The 19,832-nt window shown below is 47.8% G+C and overlaps 1 protein-coding gene across 6 annotated transcripts in view; it reads left to right on the top strand.

The window, feature by feature from the left end:
• The first annotated feature begins 5,054 nt into the window (after positions 1–5,054).
• FLOT1 (flotillin 1) overlaps positions 5,055–19,832 on the top strand; it is a 28,867-nt gene continuing 14,089 nt past the window's right edge. For 3 of the 6 annotated variants that reach the window (XM_084830526.1, XM_084830524.1, XM_084830527.1), the window contains exons 1-5: positions 5,055–5,171; positions 8,307–8,366; positions 11,733–11,808; positions 18,701–18,791; positions 19,565–19,708. In XM_084830526.1, coding sequence (XP_084686652.1) covers positions 8,324–8,366; positions 11,733–11,808; positions 18,701–18,791; positions 19,565–19,708 — 354 coding nt within the window. In that variant the 5' untranslated portion in view covers positions 5,055–5,171; positions 8,307–8,323. The other 3 variants (XM_084830528.1, XM_084830529.1, XM_084830530.1) reach the window with 3 other exon arrangements.

Below are 19,832 nucleotides of genomic sequence, written 5' to 3'. Positions count from 1 at the left end.
GAAGTCAAGAAGTAACCGGGATAACAGGCAAGCATGGCCTTGGTGTACAAAATGAAGCAGGACAAAAGCTAATAGAGTTTTGCCAAGAGAACACGCTGATCATAGCAAACACTCTTTTCCAACAGCACAAGAGGCGACTCTACACATGGACATCACCAGATGGTCAATAGCAAAATCAGATTGATTATGTCCTTTGCAGCCAAAGATGGAGAACTATTCAGTCAGTAAAAACAAGACCTGGAGCTGACTGTGGCTCAGATCATGAGCTGCTTCTTGCAAAATTTCAGCGTAAATTGAAGAACGTAGGGAAAACCACTAAACCATCCAGGTATGACCTAAATCATATCCCTTATGAATATACAGTGGAGGTGAGGAATAGATTTAAAGGATTAGACCTGATAGACAGAATGCCTGAGGAACTATGGACGGAGGTCCGTAACATTGTTCAGGAGGCAGCAACTCAATCCATCCCAAAGAAAAAGAAATGCAAGAAAGCAACATGGCTGTCTGAGGAGGCTTTACAAGTAGCTGAGGAAAGAAGGGAAGCAAAAAGCAAGGGAGAAAGGGGAAGATATATCCAACTGAATGCAGAGTTCCAGAGAATAGCAAGGAGAGACAAGAAGACCTTCTTAAATGAACAATGCAAAGAAATCGAGGAAAACAACAGAATGGAAAAGACTAGAGATCTTTTCAAGAAAATTGGAGATATCAAGGGAACGTTTTGTGCAAAGATGGGCATGATAAAGGACAAAGAAGGCAGGGACCTAACAGAAGCAGATGAGATTAAGAAGAGGTGGAAAGAATACACAGAGAAACTATACAGGAAAGATCTTAATGTCCCTGATGGCCATGACAGTGCGGTCACTGAACTTGAGCCGGACATCCTAGAGAGTGAAGTCAAGTGGGTCTTAGGAAGCATTAGTAACAACAAAGCTAGCGGAGATGACAGTATTCCAGCTGAGCTATTTAAAATCCTAAAAGATGATGCTGTTAAAGTGCTGCACTCAATATGCCAACACATTTGGAACACTCAACCGTGGCCACAAGACTGGAAAAGGTCAGTTTACATTCCAATTCCAAAGAAGGGCAATGCCAAAGAGGGTTCAAACTACCGTACAATTGCGCTCATTTCACATGCCAGCAAGGTGATGCTCAAAATCCTACAAGCTAGGCTTCAGCAGTATGTGAACCAAGAACTACTGGAAGTACAAGCTGGGTTTCGAAGAGGCAGAGGAACTAGAGATCAAATTGCCAACATTCACTGGATCATGGAGAAAGCAAAGGAATTCCAGAAAAACATCTATTTCTACTTCATTGACTACACTAAAGCCTTGGATTGTGTGGATCACAACAAACTGTGGCAAATTCTTAAAGAGATGGGAGTACCAGACCACCTGATCTGTCTCCTGAGAAACCTGTACGAGGGTCAAGAAGCAACAGTAAGAACCAGACATGGAACAACCGACTGGTTCAAAATTGGGAAAGGAGTACGATTGTATATTGTCACCCTGCTTATTTAACTTATATGCAGAGTACATCATGAGAAACGCCGGGCTGGATGAATCACAAGTCGGAATTAAGATTGCTGGGAGAATGATCAACAACCTGGGATATGCAGACGATACCACCCTAATGGCAGAAAGCGAAGAGGATCTAAAGAGCCTCTTGTTGAGGGTGAGAGTGGAGAGTGCAAAAGCTGGTTTGAAACTCAACATTAAATAAACGAAGATCATGGCATCTGGCCCCATCACTTCCTGGCATATAGAAGGGGAAGAAATGGAAACAGTGACAGATTTTATTTTCTTGGGCTCCAAGATCACCGTAGACGGTGACTGTAGCCATGAAATTAAAAAACGCTTGCTCCTTGGGAGGAAAACTATGGCAAACCTAGACAGCATAGTAAGAAGCAGAGACATCACCTTGCCAACAAAGATTTGTATAACCAAAGCTATGGTTTTCCCAGTAGCAACGTATGGCTGTGAGAGCTGGACTATAAGGAAGGCTGAGCGCCGAAGAATTGATGCTTTCGAACTGTGGTGCTGGAGAAGACTTACAAGTCCCCTGGACTGCAAGGAGGTCAAATCAGTCAATCCTAAAGGAAATCAACCCTGACTGCTCGCTGGAAGGACAGATACTGAAGCTGAACCTCAAATATTTTGGCCACCTAATGCAAAGAGAAAACTCCCTGGAAAAGACCCTGATGCTGGGAAAGATTGAAGGCAAAAGGAGAAGGGGGCGGCAGAGGATGAGATGGCTAGATAGCCTCACCAATGCAATGAATATGGACTTGAGCACACTCCGGGAGAGAGCGCAGGACAGGAAGGCCTGGCGTGCTATGGTCCACGGGGTCATGAAGAGTCGGACACGACTTAACGACTGAACAACAACAACAGTACGATTTATTTTCCCCCACCCCAAACTCAGCACTCTAGGCAATCACTTGGGTTGCTCTACTTAGATGGCCTTTGGTCTGATCCAGCAGAACCCTTGCTAGATTTGTATGCCTTGTTCAAATTCTTTCTTACTCAAAAAGTGCTCAAGCATGACATCCCAGACTTGCTCAGATTTCTTTAGAGAGGCCTTACCCATCCAGGTGCCCTCCTCATGTGTTGGGCCATATCATCCAACTATTTCTGACCATTGGCAATACTGCTGGGGATGATGGGGGTTGTAGTCCAACACATCTGGAAGTCACCAGGTTGAGGACAGCTGCTCTTCTCATTCGGTCTTAAGTTGCTTAAGCATGGTTAAGTATCTGGCTAAGTAGCTTAACCAGATCAAGCATGCCTTGTTTCTATGCACAGAAGCAGTTTTGAAGGGCTCTTGGGCAACATTGCTTGCACTGGCTGCCTGTATGTTTCTGAGGCTGATTCAAGGTGCTGGTTTTGACCTATAAGGCCTTACACAGCTTGGGACCACAATACCTGATGGAGTCTCTCTCCCGGCATAAACCTACCCATGCACTACGCTCATCTTCTAAAGCCCTCCTCCTGTTGCCACCTCCCAGGGAGGCTTGGAAGGTGGCAACAAGGGAGAGGGCCTTCTTAGTGGCAGCCCCCATATTGTGGAATGAACTCCCTAAAGAGGCCTGCCTGGTGCCAACATTACCCTTTTGGCACCAGGTTAAGACCTTCCTCCATTCTTGGGCATTTGGCAGCATATGATAACGGTTTTTAATCAGGTCAGGTCTTATTGTTGATTATTCAAATTGTTCAGACATATATGTGTATGTTTGTGTATGTATGACTGCTGTCTGTTTATATGTTTGTATGTAAACTGTTTTAATATTTAATATGTACAATATTGTATCTTTAAGGTTTTTAATCTCCATAAACCACCCAGAGAGCTTTGGCTATTGGGTGGTATAGAAATGTAATCAGTGAAATGAAATGCATGAATCAGGGAATAGGGATTCAGCTTGTGCTGGATGGGGTTACACTCCCCCTGAAGACACAGGTTCGCAGATTGGGTGTACTTCTGGATTCAGCCCTGAGCCTGGATGCCCAGGTTTCAGCGGTGGCCAGGAGTGCTTTTGCACTGTTAAAGTTAATGCGCCAGCTGCGCCCGTTCCTTGAGATGTCTGACTTGGCCACAGTGAGATATGCCTTAGTTACATCCCGTTTGGATTACTGTTAACGCGCTCTACGTGGGGCTGCCTCAGAAGAGTGTTCAGAAACTTCAGCTGGTTCAAACAGCTGCTGCCAGACTAGGGCTGGTTACAGGGAGCATACAACTTCCCTGTTCAAAGTGCTGGCCGTGTCTTATAAAGCCCTATATGGCATGGGTCCAGGTTATCTGAAAGACTGTATTCTCCCTTATGAGCCTAGTCATGTCCTGAGATCTTCAGGGGAAACCCTTCTTGCTGTCCCGCTGCCACCACAGGCACACCTGATGGGAATGCGGGAGAGGGGCTTCTCAGTGGCTGCCCCAAGGTTCTGGAACTCCCTTCCTAGGGAGGCGAGTGTGGCACCCTCCTCGATATGCGTTCGTAGGCATGTCAAAACTTTTTTGTTCCAGCAGGCCTTTGGGGATAACTAGTCTGTACCTGTGAAAATGTGGCGGATGGATACTATTTTTCTTGTTGTCTTTTAATGTTTTGTTATTTTTACCATTTTAATATTGATGATTTAATTATAACTTTTGTACACTTGTATTTCTATTTCTATTTATAGGTTTCAACTGTTTTCAGTTTTAATGTTGTAAAGCCGCCTTGAGTCCCAGTATTGGGAAATGGTGGGATATTATTATTAATAATGATGATGATGATGAACAGACACACCCTCAAGGCCTCAGCAGGCCCTACCCCTCAGTGCATCTACCTTCTCCTTGCCATTGCCACCAGCCGCTCTTGCCCCTCCTCCTCATTTGCTCCCACTTGCTTACTTGACCGGCAGAGAGCCGGGGAGTAAGTAGGCTGTGTCATCTACCACTTCTCCTTCTCACCACCACCAGTGACTGGGCCAGGGTGAGAGGCAGGTGACCAAGCCAGGTTGCAACGGGGAAGAGGAGCAAGTCCAGGGGGCTTTTGTCAGTGGGCCCCTCCTGGGACGTGGGCCCCCGGCAGGTGCCCACCCATGCCTACCCTTGACATCGCCCTGCATGGGAGTGTTGAGTGAACAGAAGGCACAGTATTTTGTCAACAGCGGGTTTATTTATTTATTTGATTTATTAGCCGCCCATCTGGCAGGCTACCCAGCCACTCTAGGCGGCGTGCAATACTAATAACAAATTTACATAATCAACTGAACAACAGCAGCAGCAACATGAGGACAGAGGCTCAGTGCCTTTAGCAGGCAAAAAGCCAAGCAGGTTCAACTTCCGCCATGGCTCCATTTTTGCAAGAAGCCGTTAACGCCGCGGAGCCCCTCTCGCCGCCCGTGAAGAAGCGGCGGGCCCCGGCCCAGCGCGGCTTCGAGCGGGGCAAGGCTTTGATTCCGCGCTCCGGGTTACCCGCGGCGCGCGCAATGCGAGCCAGCAGCCAGCAGGGGGCGGGCGGCCTCGCGTTGGGCGCCATTCCCGGGATCGGGGAAAGGGAAAGGCGCCCAGCGAGGGCTGATGGGAAAGCGGCGGTGTCAGAGGCAGGAAGGGTGTGCCTGGCTGGAGCAGGAAGAAGCGCGCGCGGGGGCTTGCGGGCAGTCCAGCTGCAGCGCGCGCTTCCGCCAGCCGAGAGGGTGAGTGACAGGGGGGAGATGGCAAAAAAAATAAAACTGGAGGAGACAGGCGCGGTTTGCAAGATCGCGCGGTGTGCCGTGGGGAGAAAAACACAAGGCTGCTGTATTCTCCGCCCCCCGCCGCCTTGTGATCTTTCAGAAACACACTGAAATAAAATAACGGACCTGCTCCTCTTGGCCCTGTTCTGCTTTTCTCGGAAAGCCCAGGATTCTTGACTTTCAGGTTTTCCAATCTCGCATTATCCCGCTAGTCCTCATCGTGCTTCCACTGTAGAAAATCTGGTAATCCTGGCTGCTAGTAAAACGCCCGTTCCTGCATATCCGCTGTAAATGTGTAGCAGACTAAATAATTATTCCCTTTCAAACGAAAGGGCGACAGATCCTTGGCTAGGATCAAGGTGGGGGGAAATAAATAACGTCTCCAGGGCGATTTCTACACCCTGAGGGAGTAGACAGAGAGCCTCCGGGCGGTGTGAGCGTTTTATCCGCAAGTGTTGCATTGGAGAAAGCGGGCAGAAGTCGTGCACTACACGCCTAAGCACGTGAATTGGGCATTTGATGAGTGCTTATTAGCCTGTCAGGGCGTATGGGTTGCTATAATGTGTTGTTGTAGGTGGGGCTGCCTTTGAAGACTGCTATCTGGCAGTTGCGGCTCGTTCAGAAATACAGTTGCTGTGCTCCTGGCTGAGGCTGGGTGTTGGGATCATATCTGGCCAGGCCTCAAAAAGCTGTACTGGTTCCCTGTCAATTTCTGGGCATAATTCAAGGTGTTGATGCTATATAGAGAGCCAGTGTGGTGTAGTGGCGAGAGTGTTGGACTGGGAGCTGAGAGACCTGGGTTCTAGTCCCCACTCAGCCATGGAAGCTCGCTGGGTGACTGTGGGCCAGTCACACACTCTCAGCCCAACCTACCTCACAGGGTTGTTGTTGTGATGATAAAATGGAGAGGAGGAGGATAATGTAAGCCGCCTTGGGTTTCTTGCAAGAGGAAAAAGGCGGGATATAAATGCAATAATAAATAAATAAATAAATAAATAAATGGCTTGGGACAGGGGCACCTGAGATATTGCCCTATCAGCCTGCCTGACAGTCCTTCTTCAGGTGTCTCCTGCATCTCAAGTGAGGTTAGCATCTGTGGATGACAGAGCCTTGTCAGTGGTGGCATCCTGACTGTGGGATGTTTGCCTGGCACCTACTTCATTAGCTTTCTGGCTCCAGGTGAAACCCTATTTTCATGTGTTGTAGATCACCCTTTGAAAACCATATTTTTGACGGGTGGACTTCAAGCCTTCTAAATAACAGTTACCTAGACTTGAAAGCTGGGGTTGACACTTGCGTAGCCTTTCAAACATTCTGAAGTTTGGAGCAATTTCTTCCTGGGTTTGAGAGGCAGTGTATCTCTGGTTTCCAGATGTTGGGAATAAAGAAGAGGGGGTGGCTATCTCTGTCATTCTGTGTTGTAGCTTCTAAGAGGTAGTTGGCTGCCCACTGCTGGAGACAGAAGGCTAGGCCAGTGCTCTTTCAACTGAATGCAGTGGAAGGTGCAATCCTATGGCCCATAGACAGCATCTGGGGGGCCATAGGATATTTCAGATTCCCTGATCTGAGGTCAGAGACAGGACTTTGACCTCGGAGGGGGGGGATTGGAACTCCCAAACCCGTCCCTCTCACAGCTGGCATGGAGAGAACCATGCTGGCTGCTCTCTGAGGTTGAGAACTTGACCTCGAAGAAGAGGAGAAGGAGGCATTTTGGTGGGAGGGGAGGAGACCGGAGAGGCCAGGATACAAGCTCTCCTGAGGCCTCTTCTTCCCTCCCTCTCCTACACGCTCCAGCCAGACGGGCAAAAAAGCCCATCTAGAAAAAAATGGAGGGCAGGAGTATGGGGAGGCAAAGATCACCGTTCCTCCCACCCTGCACAGGATCCTAGCCCGCACCTAGATCCTAGCCAAGCCTCCACGTTCGGGGGTTACAATAATTGAGGATGCAACCCATAGGATTATGCCTTAAAGAACCTTTTCCAGCACAGAACCGCAACACATTCCAGACAATTCTGGGCCATGTTCTTGGGTGCACAGTCAGCTGGCAAGAATGTACTGGTCCCAGGCCTACTAGGCCTCAGCAGCACCCCCACAAACACAGAAGTACGCCCTAGGACACCCACAGCCCTCCTCTGTCACTGGTACTACAGGGGAAGATGTGCAGCAGTGGGCAAGCTCTCTTTCTGGGAAGCTAGTTGGCTATTACAGAACTGAGGAGCCCGGATCCATTTCCAGTGAACCTCAGGGCCTTCTGCAACAAGACGCAGTTTAAAAATCCCTGGCTGAGATGGGCCTTTGGTCTGATCCAGCAAGACTGTTTGTAAGGAGCATAGGAAATGCCCTTATAGCGAGTCAGACCATTGGGTCCATCTAACTCCACACTGACTGGCAGTGGCTTTCCAGAATTTCAGACGCGTCTTTCCCAGCCCTCTCAGGAGATGCTAGGGATCAAACCTGGGACCTCCTTCATCCATAGCAGGGGCTTTCCCATGTAGCTAGGGTCCTTCCCCATTCAGAGTCTATGTCCAGCCTTCCCTAACCCAGTGCTCTCTGGATGTCTTGGACTACAACTCCCACCATCCCTGATCATTGACTGTGATGTGTGGAGTTGACAGGAGTTGTAGTAAAAAACAAAAAAATACCATCTGGAGGGCCCCAGGTTGGAAGGCTGTTCTACACTGATGGGCAGTGACTCTCCAGGGTTTCAAATGGTTTTTTTCCCCCGGCCCTACCTGGAGATGTCGGGGATCGAACCTGGGATCTTCTACTTGCGAAGTGTATGCTCTGCCGCTGTACTATGGCCCTTCCCCATTCTCACGATGCTGGATTTGAAGCTGGGCTTGTTTTAAAATAAGGCTTCAGTCAGTTTTCGTTTCATCTTGGCTGCACATCCCATCACTAGGACCCAATTGTGGGTTGTGTTCTGTTGATTTCCAAGTCTTAAAAGGGTTTCAATTTGGGTGGGGATGCTACTGTGTTTTTAAAACATTCTTGGTGTGGAGCTAGTGGGAAGCAAGCCTGGAATGTAATGGGCGTGTAGGAGAAAAAATCAGAATGGCAGCACTCTTCAAATCCATGTTTCCTATTCTTTTCCAGACCTTCTAGGCATCAAGATGTTCTTTACCTGTGGCCCCAATGAGGCTATGGTTGTCTCAGGTAAGCACTACACTTTCTCTCCCTCCCCCTTACCAAATAAGTGGATACAAGGTGGTGCTGCAACAAAACACTACAGTGTGGAGTGCTGTTGTTCAGTGTTCCAGCCACCCATGTCTTCTTTCAGGATACTCCATTCCATGCCCCTCTTCCCCCCTGCCCCCATCCAGCAGGTACTCTGTATTTTTCATCAGTGCTAAAGATGCAAAGGCCCAGTAAAAGGGATAAGGGGGGAGGGGGAATTCAGGAAAATCAGCGTTTTCCGAAAATCCCTTTTTTAGGATTTTTTATGTTTCTGAGGTTTTTCCTCCATTTTTTCCAAACCTTTACATCTCTTCTCCATCCTCACTGACCTGTTTTTGGTGGGGTTTACCTCATTAGCATTTTCCCCCTAAATATTTTTTTCTACTTCTGCAACCTTTAGGATTCCCCCAAGTATGCCAGTGCCTCCCTCTTGTTTCCCAGCAGTCCCATTTTGGCTATATAGCCACCATAACTCAGCATCTGAGTTCGCTATTAGTGTATATAAGTGGAACTGGCAATAAAATGTTGCAGCGTGCTCCTGTTCAGGGTTCCACCCAGCCATGCTGTTTTCCAGAATACGCTATTCCACTGTCCCTCCCCAAGTTTTCCATTTTTTCTCCAGAACAGATACTCAGCAGTCTGTGGCCACTGGGCATATGCTCATATGGTAGTCTTGAGTCCCGCCCTGCTCCCGCCTTGATTTTTTATGAATTGTTTTGTTCTTTGGCAAAACTTGGAGTTCCCCCAAGCCTGGTCTTGTGTTCAGGTGGTTCTGATATGGCTGTGTAACGATTGGCACTTGGTAAATGAGTTTGTTATTAGTATATGATTGAAGGAGTAGAGCTGCAAGTCTAACTGACAAGTTTTAGATCAGGGGTGGGGAAACTGGGCCCTCTAGATGTTATTGGACTACAGCTCCTATCATCCCTGGCCATTGGCCATGCTGGCTGGGGCTGATGAGAGTTGGTAGTCAAACAACACCTGGAGGGCCGCAGGTTCTCCAGTTGTTATTTTAGATGCTTGGAGATGTGGGGAAACAGACCTTCTTCTTCTCTGCAGTTCTCGGTTAATGCCCAAAGTAGAACTCTTGCATCTTCCTCAATGGAGAGATGGGCAACCCATCCCAAGATAAGAACATCAGAAAAGCCCTGCTGGATCAGACCAAGGGTCCATCTGGTCCAGCATTCTGTTCACACAGTGGCCCACCAGCTATTGACCAGAAAACCACATATAGGACACAAGTGCAACAGCACCCTCCTGCCCATGTTCCCCAGCATACTGCCTCTGGTACTAGAGGTAGCACATAGCCCTCAAGTCTAGTAGCTATTGATAGCCTTCTCCTCCAGGAATCTGTCTAACCCCCTTTTAAAGCCATCCAAGTTGGTGGCCATCACTACATCTTGTGGTAGCGAATTCCATAATTTAACTATGTGCTGTGTGAAGAAGTACTTTCTTTAATCTGTCCTGAATCTCCCACCAATCAGTTTCATGGGATGACCTCAGGTTCCAGTATTATGTGAGAGGGAGAAAAAAGTCTCCCTATCCACATTCTCCACACCATGCATAATTTTGTACACCTCAGGGAGTCGCACATGTCAGAGCATAGTGTTGGAGGAGGGCCTGTGTCTGTCTCCAAATGTCTGAAGCCACTGGCTGGAAGTCAGTCTTGACTTGGGGAAGGCTGAGAATGGGTCCCTCTGTAAAGGGCTTCCTGTCCTGTTCTGTGGTTCCTCAAGGTTCAGGGGAAACTGGTAGCAAGATCAAGGCAGGAAGAAAGTAGGACCTTGGATAGCTCCAAGTGGGCCCTATTGCCTGGAATTCTCTCCTACAAGGACAATAGGAGGACGTTGTCTCAGCAGGGAGCGGAAGCCACCTGGAGGCTGACAAGACCTGTAGTGCTGTTAGCTCTGCCTCTCCTGGAGGAGACAGGGCCCTTGCCTGAGACTGGGGAGATGGAGGTTCTGCCAGGGATGGCAGGGCTGTGTCCTCTAGCCAGGAGGGCCCTGAATAAGGCACTGACTGTCCTGCTTCTAAGGAACTGGCCTGTGCTTCATTGTCATCAGAGTCCTCTGCTGCACACTGGAAGGTCCAAGAACTCGGGGTCATGGCAGTTCATTTCCCAGAAGGCTTTTCAGATCTACTAGTCTCTTCATGATGCTGCCTGAATGTTAGGATCATCTTCTTAGGCCCTTGTGCCCTCTCTTCAGAAGTTAAATAGCTGGTGACTGGGGGAAGGGCCTTCACAGTTCTGGTGCCCTGTCTATGGAACACTCCCCTGAGAGGCTCACCTGGCACTTAGACTTGTGACTACCTGGCATCTTGTGACAGCCTTTTTATTTATCCAGGCCTTTTCATTGCATTGCTAGATCTGTTTTTTTGGTTTTTTGGTTTTGGTTTTTTAATTCTGGCACTTTAATTTTAATTCTGGCACTCTGTCTTTTGATTGTTGTTATTATTTATTTATTTTGTTGCTGTTTGTTTTGTAAGCTGCCCTGGCAGTGTACAAACCGGGGTGGGTGGGAGGCTGGGTATTAAATAAATAAGAAAAAAGATGGCATGAGGAAGGCTATAAGGGGATGTCTAGGTTTCTTTCCTTACCCTTTCTGAAAATGTAGCACCTCATATTGGAACAGATACTCCCTGAACAGTGGAAGAGGCCCCATAAGATCGTTCCCCAGCTTATCTGAAGCCACCACCCCCTTTTCTGCATTTAATCGCAGTTGTGGGGGAAGGCTTGTTACAGTGGTACTGGTTCTGTCAGCTTGGATTAGGAGGCACCGACATTCAAAGAGGGCTGTAGTACTGCCAGCACCATCCAGTTGTAATCAATCATCCTTCCAGAGCCCAGTTTTTCTTCCTGTGTTCCTTTTGCCCATCCTTGAAATATAGGAGGTTCCAGGGGATGATATTGTGCTTTCCTGAAGCATCTCAACTGCCTGTCTTCTCCTAATCCAGCCTTCCCCAACCTGGAGCCCTCCAGATGTGTTGCATGGTTAGCTGGAGGATGCTGGGATTTGTTGGCCAGCACAACTGGACAGCACCTGGTTGGGGAATGCTGTCCTGATGGAGGCTGATGGGTCGGATGTCAGTGGGACGGTGAATCCACTCCAGGTTTCAGTCAGAACTCTAAAGGAGCTATTCAAGGAAGAAGCACTTTGGATAGCTCCTTTAGAGTTCTTACTGAAACCTGGAGTGGATTCACCCCCCTTCCCCGCTTTTCCCTCCCCCCACTGACATCAGAGCCACCAGCCTTCCCTGAGCTGTCCTAACCCAAGCATTTTGTGAGGGGTCCTGGTATCCCAGTGGTCAAGGCGTGCTGCGTTAATTCCGTCCTTTCCTCCCCAGGTTTCTGCCGCAGTCCCCCAGTCATGATAGCTGGAGGCCGGGTATTTGTGATGCCGTGTATCCAGCAGATCCAGAGGTGAGTCCTTCTGCGGCTGCACCCTTGGAAGGTACGGGGAGACCTTAGCAAGGCCTGTTCACCTAGCCGCTAGCTTTTTTCAGTCCTAATACAATTGCTGCTCTCAGGGCTACAGTAATTGCCAGCAGGGGGGCAGCGAATGTGGGAGCCAAATTCCTTCAGAGGTATCTTGGGACACCCTGAATTTTTAGCTTGCCTTTAAAATTCTATAGGAGGGGATATAGGAAGCCACCGTGTACCACATCAGCCTATTTTTAGTCTATCTAGACCAGTTTTATTTACTTGACAGCAGTCCTCTGCCCCCCTTCTTTTTAACTGGAGGTGCCAGGGATTGAACCTATGACCTTCTGCACACAAAGCACATGCTCTACCTCTGAGCTGTGGCCCATCCCCTAAGAAATGGAGCCAGCAGGAGTTTGCTTCTAAGCCCTAGTAACCAAGCATAAGTACGTCTGTAGCCCTGTTATGTCTCACGCTATAAGAAAATGCTGTATAGGCCAGTCTTAACCTGGTGGTGGAAGAGAGCTGGTGTAGCAGACTGGCATAATCCTGTGCATGTTTAGACAGAAAAAGTCCTACAACTCCTAGCATTCCCCATTTGTAGGACTTTTTCTGTCTAAATGAAGACTGAGGTCTGTTGGAGGGGTCCTCCGCTGTGTCCCACCAGTGTGAGACATACGCTGTGGTGGGACATGGGAAAGGGCCTTTTCTGCGGTGGCACCCCGGTTGTGGAATGCCCTCCCCTTGGTGTGTACATTGGTTTCATTTCGGTGCCAAGTAAAAACATGGCTTTTCATCAAAGCCTTTGAGGACTAAATGCATTCCCTAAAGTAGCACAGTGTTTTAACTGTTTTACTGTTTTAGATTTTAATTGGTGTTAGCTTGTTTAATATGTTTTAGCTGTTTAAATTATTTATTGTTTTATACTGTTTAAATTGATTTTATCTGTACGCTGCCCTGAGATCTTAATAATATAGGGTAGGATACAAATGTTTTAAATAATTAATTATAAAATTGCATTGGATTGCACCTTAAGAGACTTAGGTCACAGTCCTGTGCATTCTTACTTGGGCATAAGCTTAATTGAACTCAGTAGGATTTATTTCTCAGTAAATGCGCGCTGCATAGGATCGTACTGCTAGACTGGGTCTACGCTTGGAGTGGAATGAAGTAATGGTAGAATAGACTGTACCACTTCAGGCTGCAGGTGTGGGCCGTAACTCCTTTGACTGCTTTCCTGACCTAAACGACTCCCTGCAGATAGAAAATTAGCACATCAGGAGAAAGGTTCTAGTGCAGCCCTTTCCCTGCTGTTCTGGCTTTCTGTTTGTAGGCAGATATGAACATAGCGGGGGAGTATTTGGAACTGAGCTCATCTACCTGCAGTTGGAAGCGGTCCATTGGAAGTCCATTCTGCCACCCCATTCTGCTGTATGTACATGAATAGGGAAATTCTAGGTTCAAATCTTGCCTCCGTCATGAATCACTTAGGTTGCCTTAGACAAGCCAAAGTTCTCTCACCTTCAGGCCCTTTTTGGCGACAAAGGGGTGATAATATTGGTCTATTTTCCAGGAGGATGTATGTGAAGTGGTTTCATAAGTGCTGTCTAAATGCTAAATTTTTTGTTCGCCACCCCAATATCTTTTTATAAAGGGCATTTTATACATAAATAAATGAAATAGTTGTTACACCTTCTTCTGGCTTTCAGTGTTCTAGCTTATGAGTGTACAAACGCTGCAGTGACTGAGAAGCATTTGACGTTTGTGGAACCGTTGCGTGTTTATTCAGACGTAAGTCCCACTGTGTTCAGTAGGGCTTACTCTTCATTTCACCACCCCACTTGCAGCTGGCGAAAGCCAGGAGAGTTTCAGGTATTTTTAGGGGTGGGAAAAATGTCAAGGGCAGAGGTGCGTGAAATTCTTTGTCATGCATGCTACCCACTTCTTCCTTGTTGTTAGCCGCCATGTTTAATTTCAGATAATGCCCTGGGATGAAGCTATGTCATGACACAGCATTGTTCTGAGAAGCATTCTAGGTGGGGAGAAATGGAAGCCCCTCCTCACACACTGGGCCAATCCTGCAATGTGACATAACATCATTCTATGACATTCTGCAATTTAAACATGGCTGTTGGCGAGAGCTGCACCCCCTGCCCTTAATTCGCTCCACCTTGAAATGTCGGGAACGCACTTCCCCCTCCCACCAAATTTTGGAGCTGAACGTTGTAGCCATAATCCTTTGATTCTATTAAGTTCTGTTAAAATGCTGGAAGCTTGGAGGCCAATTGTGGCTTGTATAACCAACTTGATTGTATTTTCTGTTCCAAGTTTTGAATGCGTACATTTGATTTAAAGAACACTGCACAAACATTTTCTTCTTGCATAGTTTTATTTCTATATACGTAATTGTGTGTGTGTGTCTCTCTCTTTTGCTGTTTGGTTTGATAGGTGGCTATTCATAATAAACTGAGCCTAAAACCCTGTATTTTAGATCTGTTTTTTACTTGTATTTAAAAAGCAAAAACAAAACTGCCAATTTTGCATTTCTGATTGGAGCAATTAGAGCAGATCTCAGAGCAGTTGGAACCAGACAGTAGCACATCCTCGGCTCTTTCCGTCTTCCTTCCCTTCTCCTGATTCCCTGCCCTGCTTGTGTTCAGCTTGGCACTGCTCAGCCAAGGCTGTGTTGAGCTAAATCCAAGAAGGGGAGTGGACTCTGGTTCTTGCTTCCCCTTAGGCCCAAAGGGGATTTTTTTTTCTAAAGCATCACACAAAAAGGACTAGCAGCTTAACATTGTTGTTGAAAATATTAAGAAAGCCAGCTTAAAGCTCAGAAGGTATTAGTAGAGGGGCTGGGGGCAGGGACAAGAGGGAAGAGGAAGATTTGAGCTGTTGTGGGTGCCTCCTGGCTGAAGAGGTCCCATCATTGGAGGAAATGCCAGTGAAGAAGAGGTTGGAGTAATCTATCTTAGCAGGTGGTTAAGGGCAGCTTTCCCTAACCTGGCGCCCTCCAGTTGTGTTGGACTACAACTCCCATCATCCTGAGCTACCGCAGCCAGGCTGGAGAGAATGGGAGCTGTACTGCAACGCAGCTGGAGAGCACCAGGCTGGGGACAGCTGTTTAAGGGCGTTCCGGCTAGGTTGATGAGGAAAAAAAGTTGTTTTAAGGGGACGTTGTAGTTAAAGGGGAAATACCCTCAGGGCTTGGCAGAGGTCTGAATGGGCTTGAATAGAAAAGGATTCCGAAGGCACATACTGAGGACTGCAGTGGGCAGACTACAGGTTTGTGGGATCTGCTTTGTTTGGTGGGTGTTGTTTTTTACTCGAAGCCCAGGGTCAACCAGCCAGAGTCAGTTGCAAAATAGTGGGAGGGAGGAGCAAGCCAGATGCAGACTGATGTTTCAGGCATTGGAGCCACTTACCTGCTTGATCCACTCCCACCTCCATAAGCCTGCATTGTTGTTGTTTATTTGGTCATTCGCTCCCGACTCTTCGTGACTTCACGGACCAGCCCACGCCAGAGCTTCCTGTCGGCCGTCGCCACCCCCAGCTCCCCCAAGGTCGAGTCCGTCACTTCCAGAATATCATCCATCCACCTTGCCCTTGGTCGGCCCCTCTTCCGTTTGCCTTCCACTTTCCCTAGCATCAGCATCATACAAGTACAAATACACACATGAGGGATTCGAATACAACATTCTACAAGTTTGTGTAGCCTAGCAGAGCTGCGCAAAGCCCGATTCAAAGGCAGCTGATTACTACTCCTACTTTACAGATGAAAGCGACTAGCACAAAGCCAGCTGTGGCACACATATATGTATAAAACCTGTTGTTAGGATCATGGGAAGTTGCCTTACACTGGGCAATGGTTCTTCCCCATTGTTAAACACCTGTAAGTTAGCAACCCGTGCTGATCTACTGCAAATCAATCGGAGGCCTTCCAGAAGATCCCGGGTAGACCCGTTGCGATCACGGGGACTAAAGTTAGTCATGACTACCAGAAGCTCCGCTGATTTCAGCGGCTCTACTCTGAGTATGATCAAGTCTGGATCCAACACCTTGTCACGAACGAATTCACACAGAATGCAAGGGCGTGTGTCTGCACCATGGAAGTGGAGCCAAGCTGCATGTTTGGAGAGATGATAATATCTCTGGCCGCAACAGAAAAGAGGAGGTGGGGGGAGGGTTGGGTGGAAAGACGTGAGCAGCAGATCTGTTTATATTTGCCGTGGATGTTCTGTCCATGTCTGGAATCTCAAATGTCCAAGCTCTCTTGTCTGTTTCCGAGGCTGAGATCTCTTGTTCTGTTCTGCAAAATTTTAAGGTAGCATATGCAGCAAAAGTGGTCTGCATTGGCTATAACTAGGAATGGGATATTAGGGTCAGAGCAAAAAGGTTCTCTAGCAAGGCCAGCTCAGCAGGCTGAGGCAGTGAAAAGGCTGGATTCAGTTCAGTATGAGGAAAGGGGCCGAACAGAACACCTGAAGTGTCCCAACCCCCTTGTATGGTCAAAATACTGTGTGCGGTTCTGGTCAGTCCCATTTCAAACGAAACAAGTTCAAGAAAAAAAAGTAGCATCTGCAATGATCAGGAGGTCGATGCATTTTCCCTACAAAAAGGGGTGTGCGTGTGACTGGAAATTTTCAGCTTAAAATGTGGTAGTCATACAGTTACATTGTTAGTCGTTCTTACAGTTACATTGTTAGCCGTTCACTGTGGCAGTGAATTTCAGAATTTATCTGTGCCATGCATGGAGGGGGTGGGGTGCACAATATTCTGTTTTGGCAGTTGCTGTGTTAAAAGCCCAGCTTCTTTCTTTCAAGGAGCTGCAGGTGGTGCACGAGGTTCTTTCTTTCCATGCTCCCCCCCCCACACACACACACAGTTTTATCCTCACAACAACTCTGCAAGGTAGGTTGGGCTGAGAGAGACTGACTATCCCAGTGTCATCCAGTGAGCTTCATAGTTGAGCGGGAAATTGAACCCAGGTCTCTCCACTCCTAGTCTGACACTCTAAACCAGGGGTGGGCACCTTGTGGCCCTCAGCCTGTATTCAGAAGCCTCTAGCAAGAGTGAAATGTCCCTACCTCAGCAGCCTGCTGGGTGCAGAAGACAATTTTAATGTTAAATGGGGAGGGAGAGAGAAGCAGAGCGGAGACTGAGAGAGAGAGAGAGAGAAGAGGGAGGCACTGGCCACTTTTGGCTTTGGCCTCCACCACTGGAATGCAGCCCTTGAGAGAAAAATTATTTCACCCCTGCTCAAAATAATACACCACACTGGCTTTTATTTGCTCCACTCTGGCACACTGTAGCCTTTTACACTAGAAATATGCACATACAGGCTGCATCTTCCAACTTAACCATGAGGACTACAATCATGCTCTGCCTCCCCACCCCCAAAATCCCCCAGTAACATTCTCAGAAATCCAAGTGTTACCCCAGCTGTCAGATCCTGTGTAGAATTCTTGTGCTTTGATAATGTCAGGCAAATGGACACTCCTGCTTGCATCCACAGCCAATCCTGTAAAGAGGTTTCCTGTCCTGTTAAATCCAGAATGCGCTAAGCCAAGAATATAGCTGGCCCTCCTGCCAAATGCATCTGGGAAGGATGCAGTTTATACAGAGGAAATGGTAGGAGAGAAGTCCAAATAGCCCAAGGAAATCTGTGAACTTGAGCCGTGGTGGCATTGCTCTCAATCCCTGGTCTCTGCAGCTAAGGACAAAAAAGGTCAAAATGAGGCACCATTCACTGTGCAGTCCTCTACCCAGAAGTAAGTTCCATTGAGTTCAGTGGGACTTCCTCCCAGGTAAGTGGTGGTAGGATTGCAGCCTTGTTGAAAGAGACCTTTAATTAAGCTAGGAATAGCAGATCCACATTAATGGGGCTGTGTTGTTCGTGATGTTGTGGCTGCAGAGGCTCAGAGGCTCTACTTTCAGGTCTGGCATATTGCCTTCCTGGACTGGGATAACCTGGCCACAGCCTATGTTTGAGCAAAGACACGTGGGGCACATTATTTTGCCTACCTTCCCTTCCACTCACAGAACAAGGCATTGCCGGTCTGTGACACCTCATATGAATGAAATCTGAATTCTATGTGTTGTTTTGAAGAAGGCTTCCCCAACCTGGTGCCCTCCAGATATGTTGGACTGCAACTCCTATCATTCTCAGCCAGTTCTAGCAGCAATTAGACACAACTTTTGGCTGATTCAGGAGCACCTGCTGAAAACTGGGACTTTTCAAGGGTCACCAGAGAGAGAGAGAGAGAGAGAGAGAGAGAGAGATTGGCTAATTAAATTAGAGCCAGTTTGGTGTAATGGTTAGAGTGCTGGACTAGGACTTGAGGACTGGGCCAGTTCGCACAACACAGACAGTCCATCATGGGTTAATTTACCTCCAAGGAGCTGTGGTTATTATGAATATGCAAGCCCTGCCTGGGAATTTTCGTGTCTGGCAGGAGTTATTTGAGGGTTAAACAACCCTTACATAAGCCTAAAATAGACCATGGGTTGTTCCAGGGTTGTTTAACCCTCAAATATTCCCTGCCGTCTGGGTTTGGATGACATGACAAGCCACTGCTGGGGCTTGCATATTCTTAATGATGGCTGGCATGCCCTGCAACACCCCAAGGGTTAAGTAACCCACGGTGGGCTGTCATGTCATCAGAACCAGGTCACTCTGTCTTTCTGTCCCAACCTAACCTACCTCACAGGGTGGTTGTGAGTTTAAATGAGGTTGGAGGGGAGACCATATTGAGCTCCTTGGAGGAAAGATAGGATAATATTTCTTTTTAAAGCTCAAGTTGGAGACAGCTGAGAAGTATGTATTGGATGTGGGGGGGTGAGGCGGTTATTTCTCCTTCATTCATTCTTCCCTGTCCCTTTCCACTCCCCTCAGGATCTCATTGAATACTCTGACCCTGAATGTGAAGAGTGAGAAGGTTTACACCCGGCATGGAGTCCCCATCTCAGTCACCGGCATTGCCCAGGTAACAGTTTCCCAGCAATACCTTGAGGTTCCTTATGGGAAATGATGCACAGTTGGGGAAAGGCTTATATAGAGAGCTATTGTGGTGTAGTGGTTAGAGTGTTGGACTGGGACCCAGGTGATCAGGGTTCTAGTCCTCACTGGGCTATGAAGCTCACTGGGTGACTTTAGGCCAGTCACTGACTTTAGGCCAGGATGACTTTAGGCCAGTCAGCCTAAACTACCTCACAGGGTTGTTGTGAGAATAAAGTGGGGCGGAAGAGGACCATATAAGCTGCCTTGGGTTCCTTGCAAGAGGGAAGAAAGGCAGGATATCAATGTAACAAATACATGTAATAAATATAAAAACAGACAGTTTTGCTCCACAGATCATACAGTCCCAACTGGGCTCATTTTATCTTCCCACTCACCTGGATGATAGATTTGGGCCATCCCCAGAATGGGATCGGTTTTATTTCCTTCCTCCTGCTTCCAGTTTCAAAATAGCATTTGCTTCAACTCCCCCCCCCCCCAGTGCTTTGGTGTGCTACCTGCCCAACCTTAATTCTCACTGCGTTTGATTTGTTATAGCTTATGGTCAGAGATGCAAGGTGCCCTTTGCTATGGCAACTGTCTCCTGCAGTGGTTGCCCTGAGGACAAGGAGGAAAGCTCCAGTCAGTTAAAGGGGAAACATCCCAATCTAACACATCCCTTGAAGAGGGATGTAAGCCATGGCAGGAGACTCAGGACATCCTTTCTCTTTCTGTGCTTCCTCCCCACCTGCCCAAATACAGGTGAAGATCCAGGGCCAGAACAAGGAGATGCTAGCAGCTGCTTGCCAGATGTTCCTGGGCAAGTCGGAGCCTGAGATTGCCCATATTGCCTTGGAGACCCTGGAGGGGCATCAGAGAGCTATCATGGCCCATATGACTGTAGAGGTGAGGCTGCCGCTGAGGGTGTGTGTAGCTTTGCTGCCCCCTGCTGGAGGGCATGAGTTTTGGTCTTTGTGTATAACTGGACGAAGCTGCCCCCTGCCGGACAACATCAGACGTACCTCTGTAA

This window comes from Heloderma suspectum, chromosome 2 (genome assembly GCF_057233095.1).
Source record: "Heloderma suspectum isolate Gila_16-S chromosome 2, 16-S_ref, whole genome shotgun sequence".
Lineage (NCBI taxonomy): Eukaryota > Metazoa > Chordata > Lepidosauria > Squamata > Helodermatidae > Heloderma > Heloderma suspectum.
The sequence above is the reverse complement of the archived record's forward strand: the minus strand, read 5'-3'. Positions and strand labels throughout refer to the sequence as shown.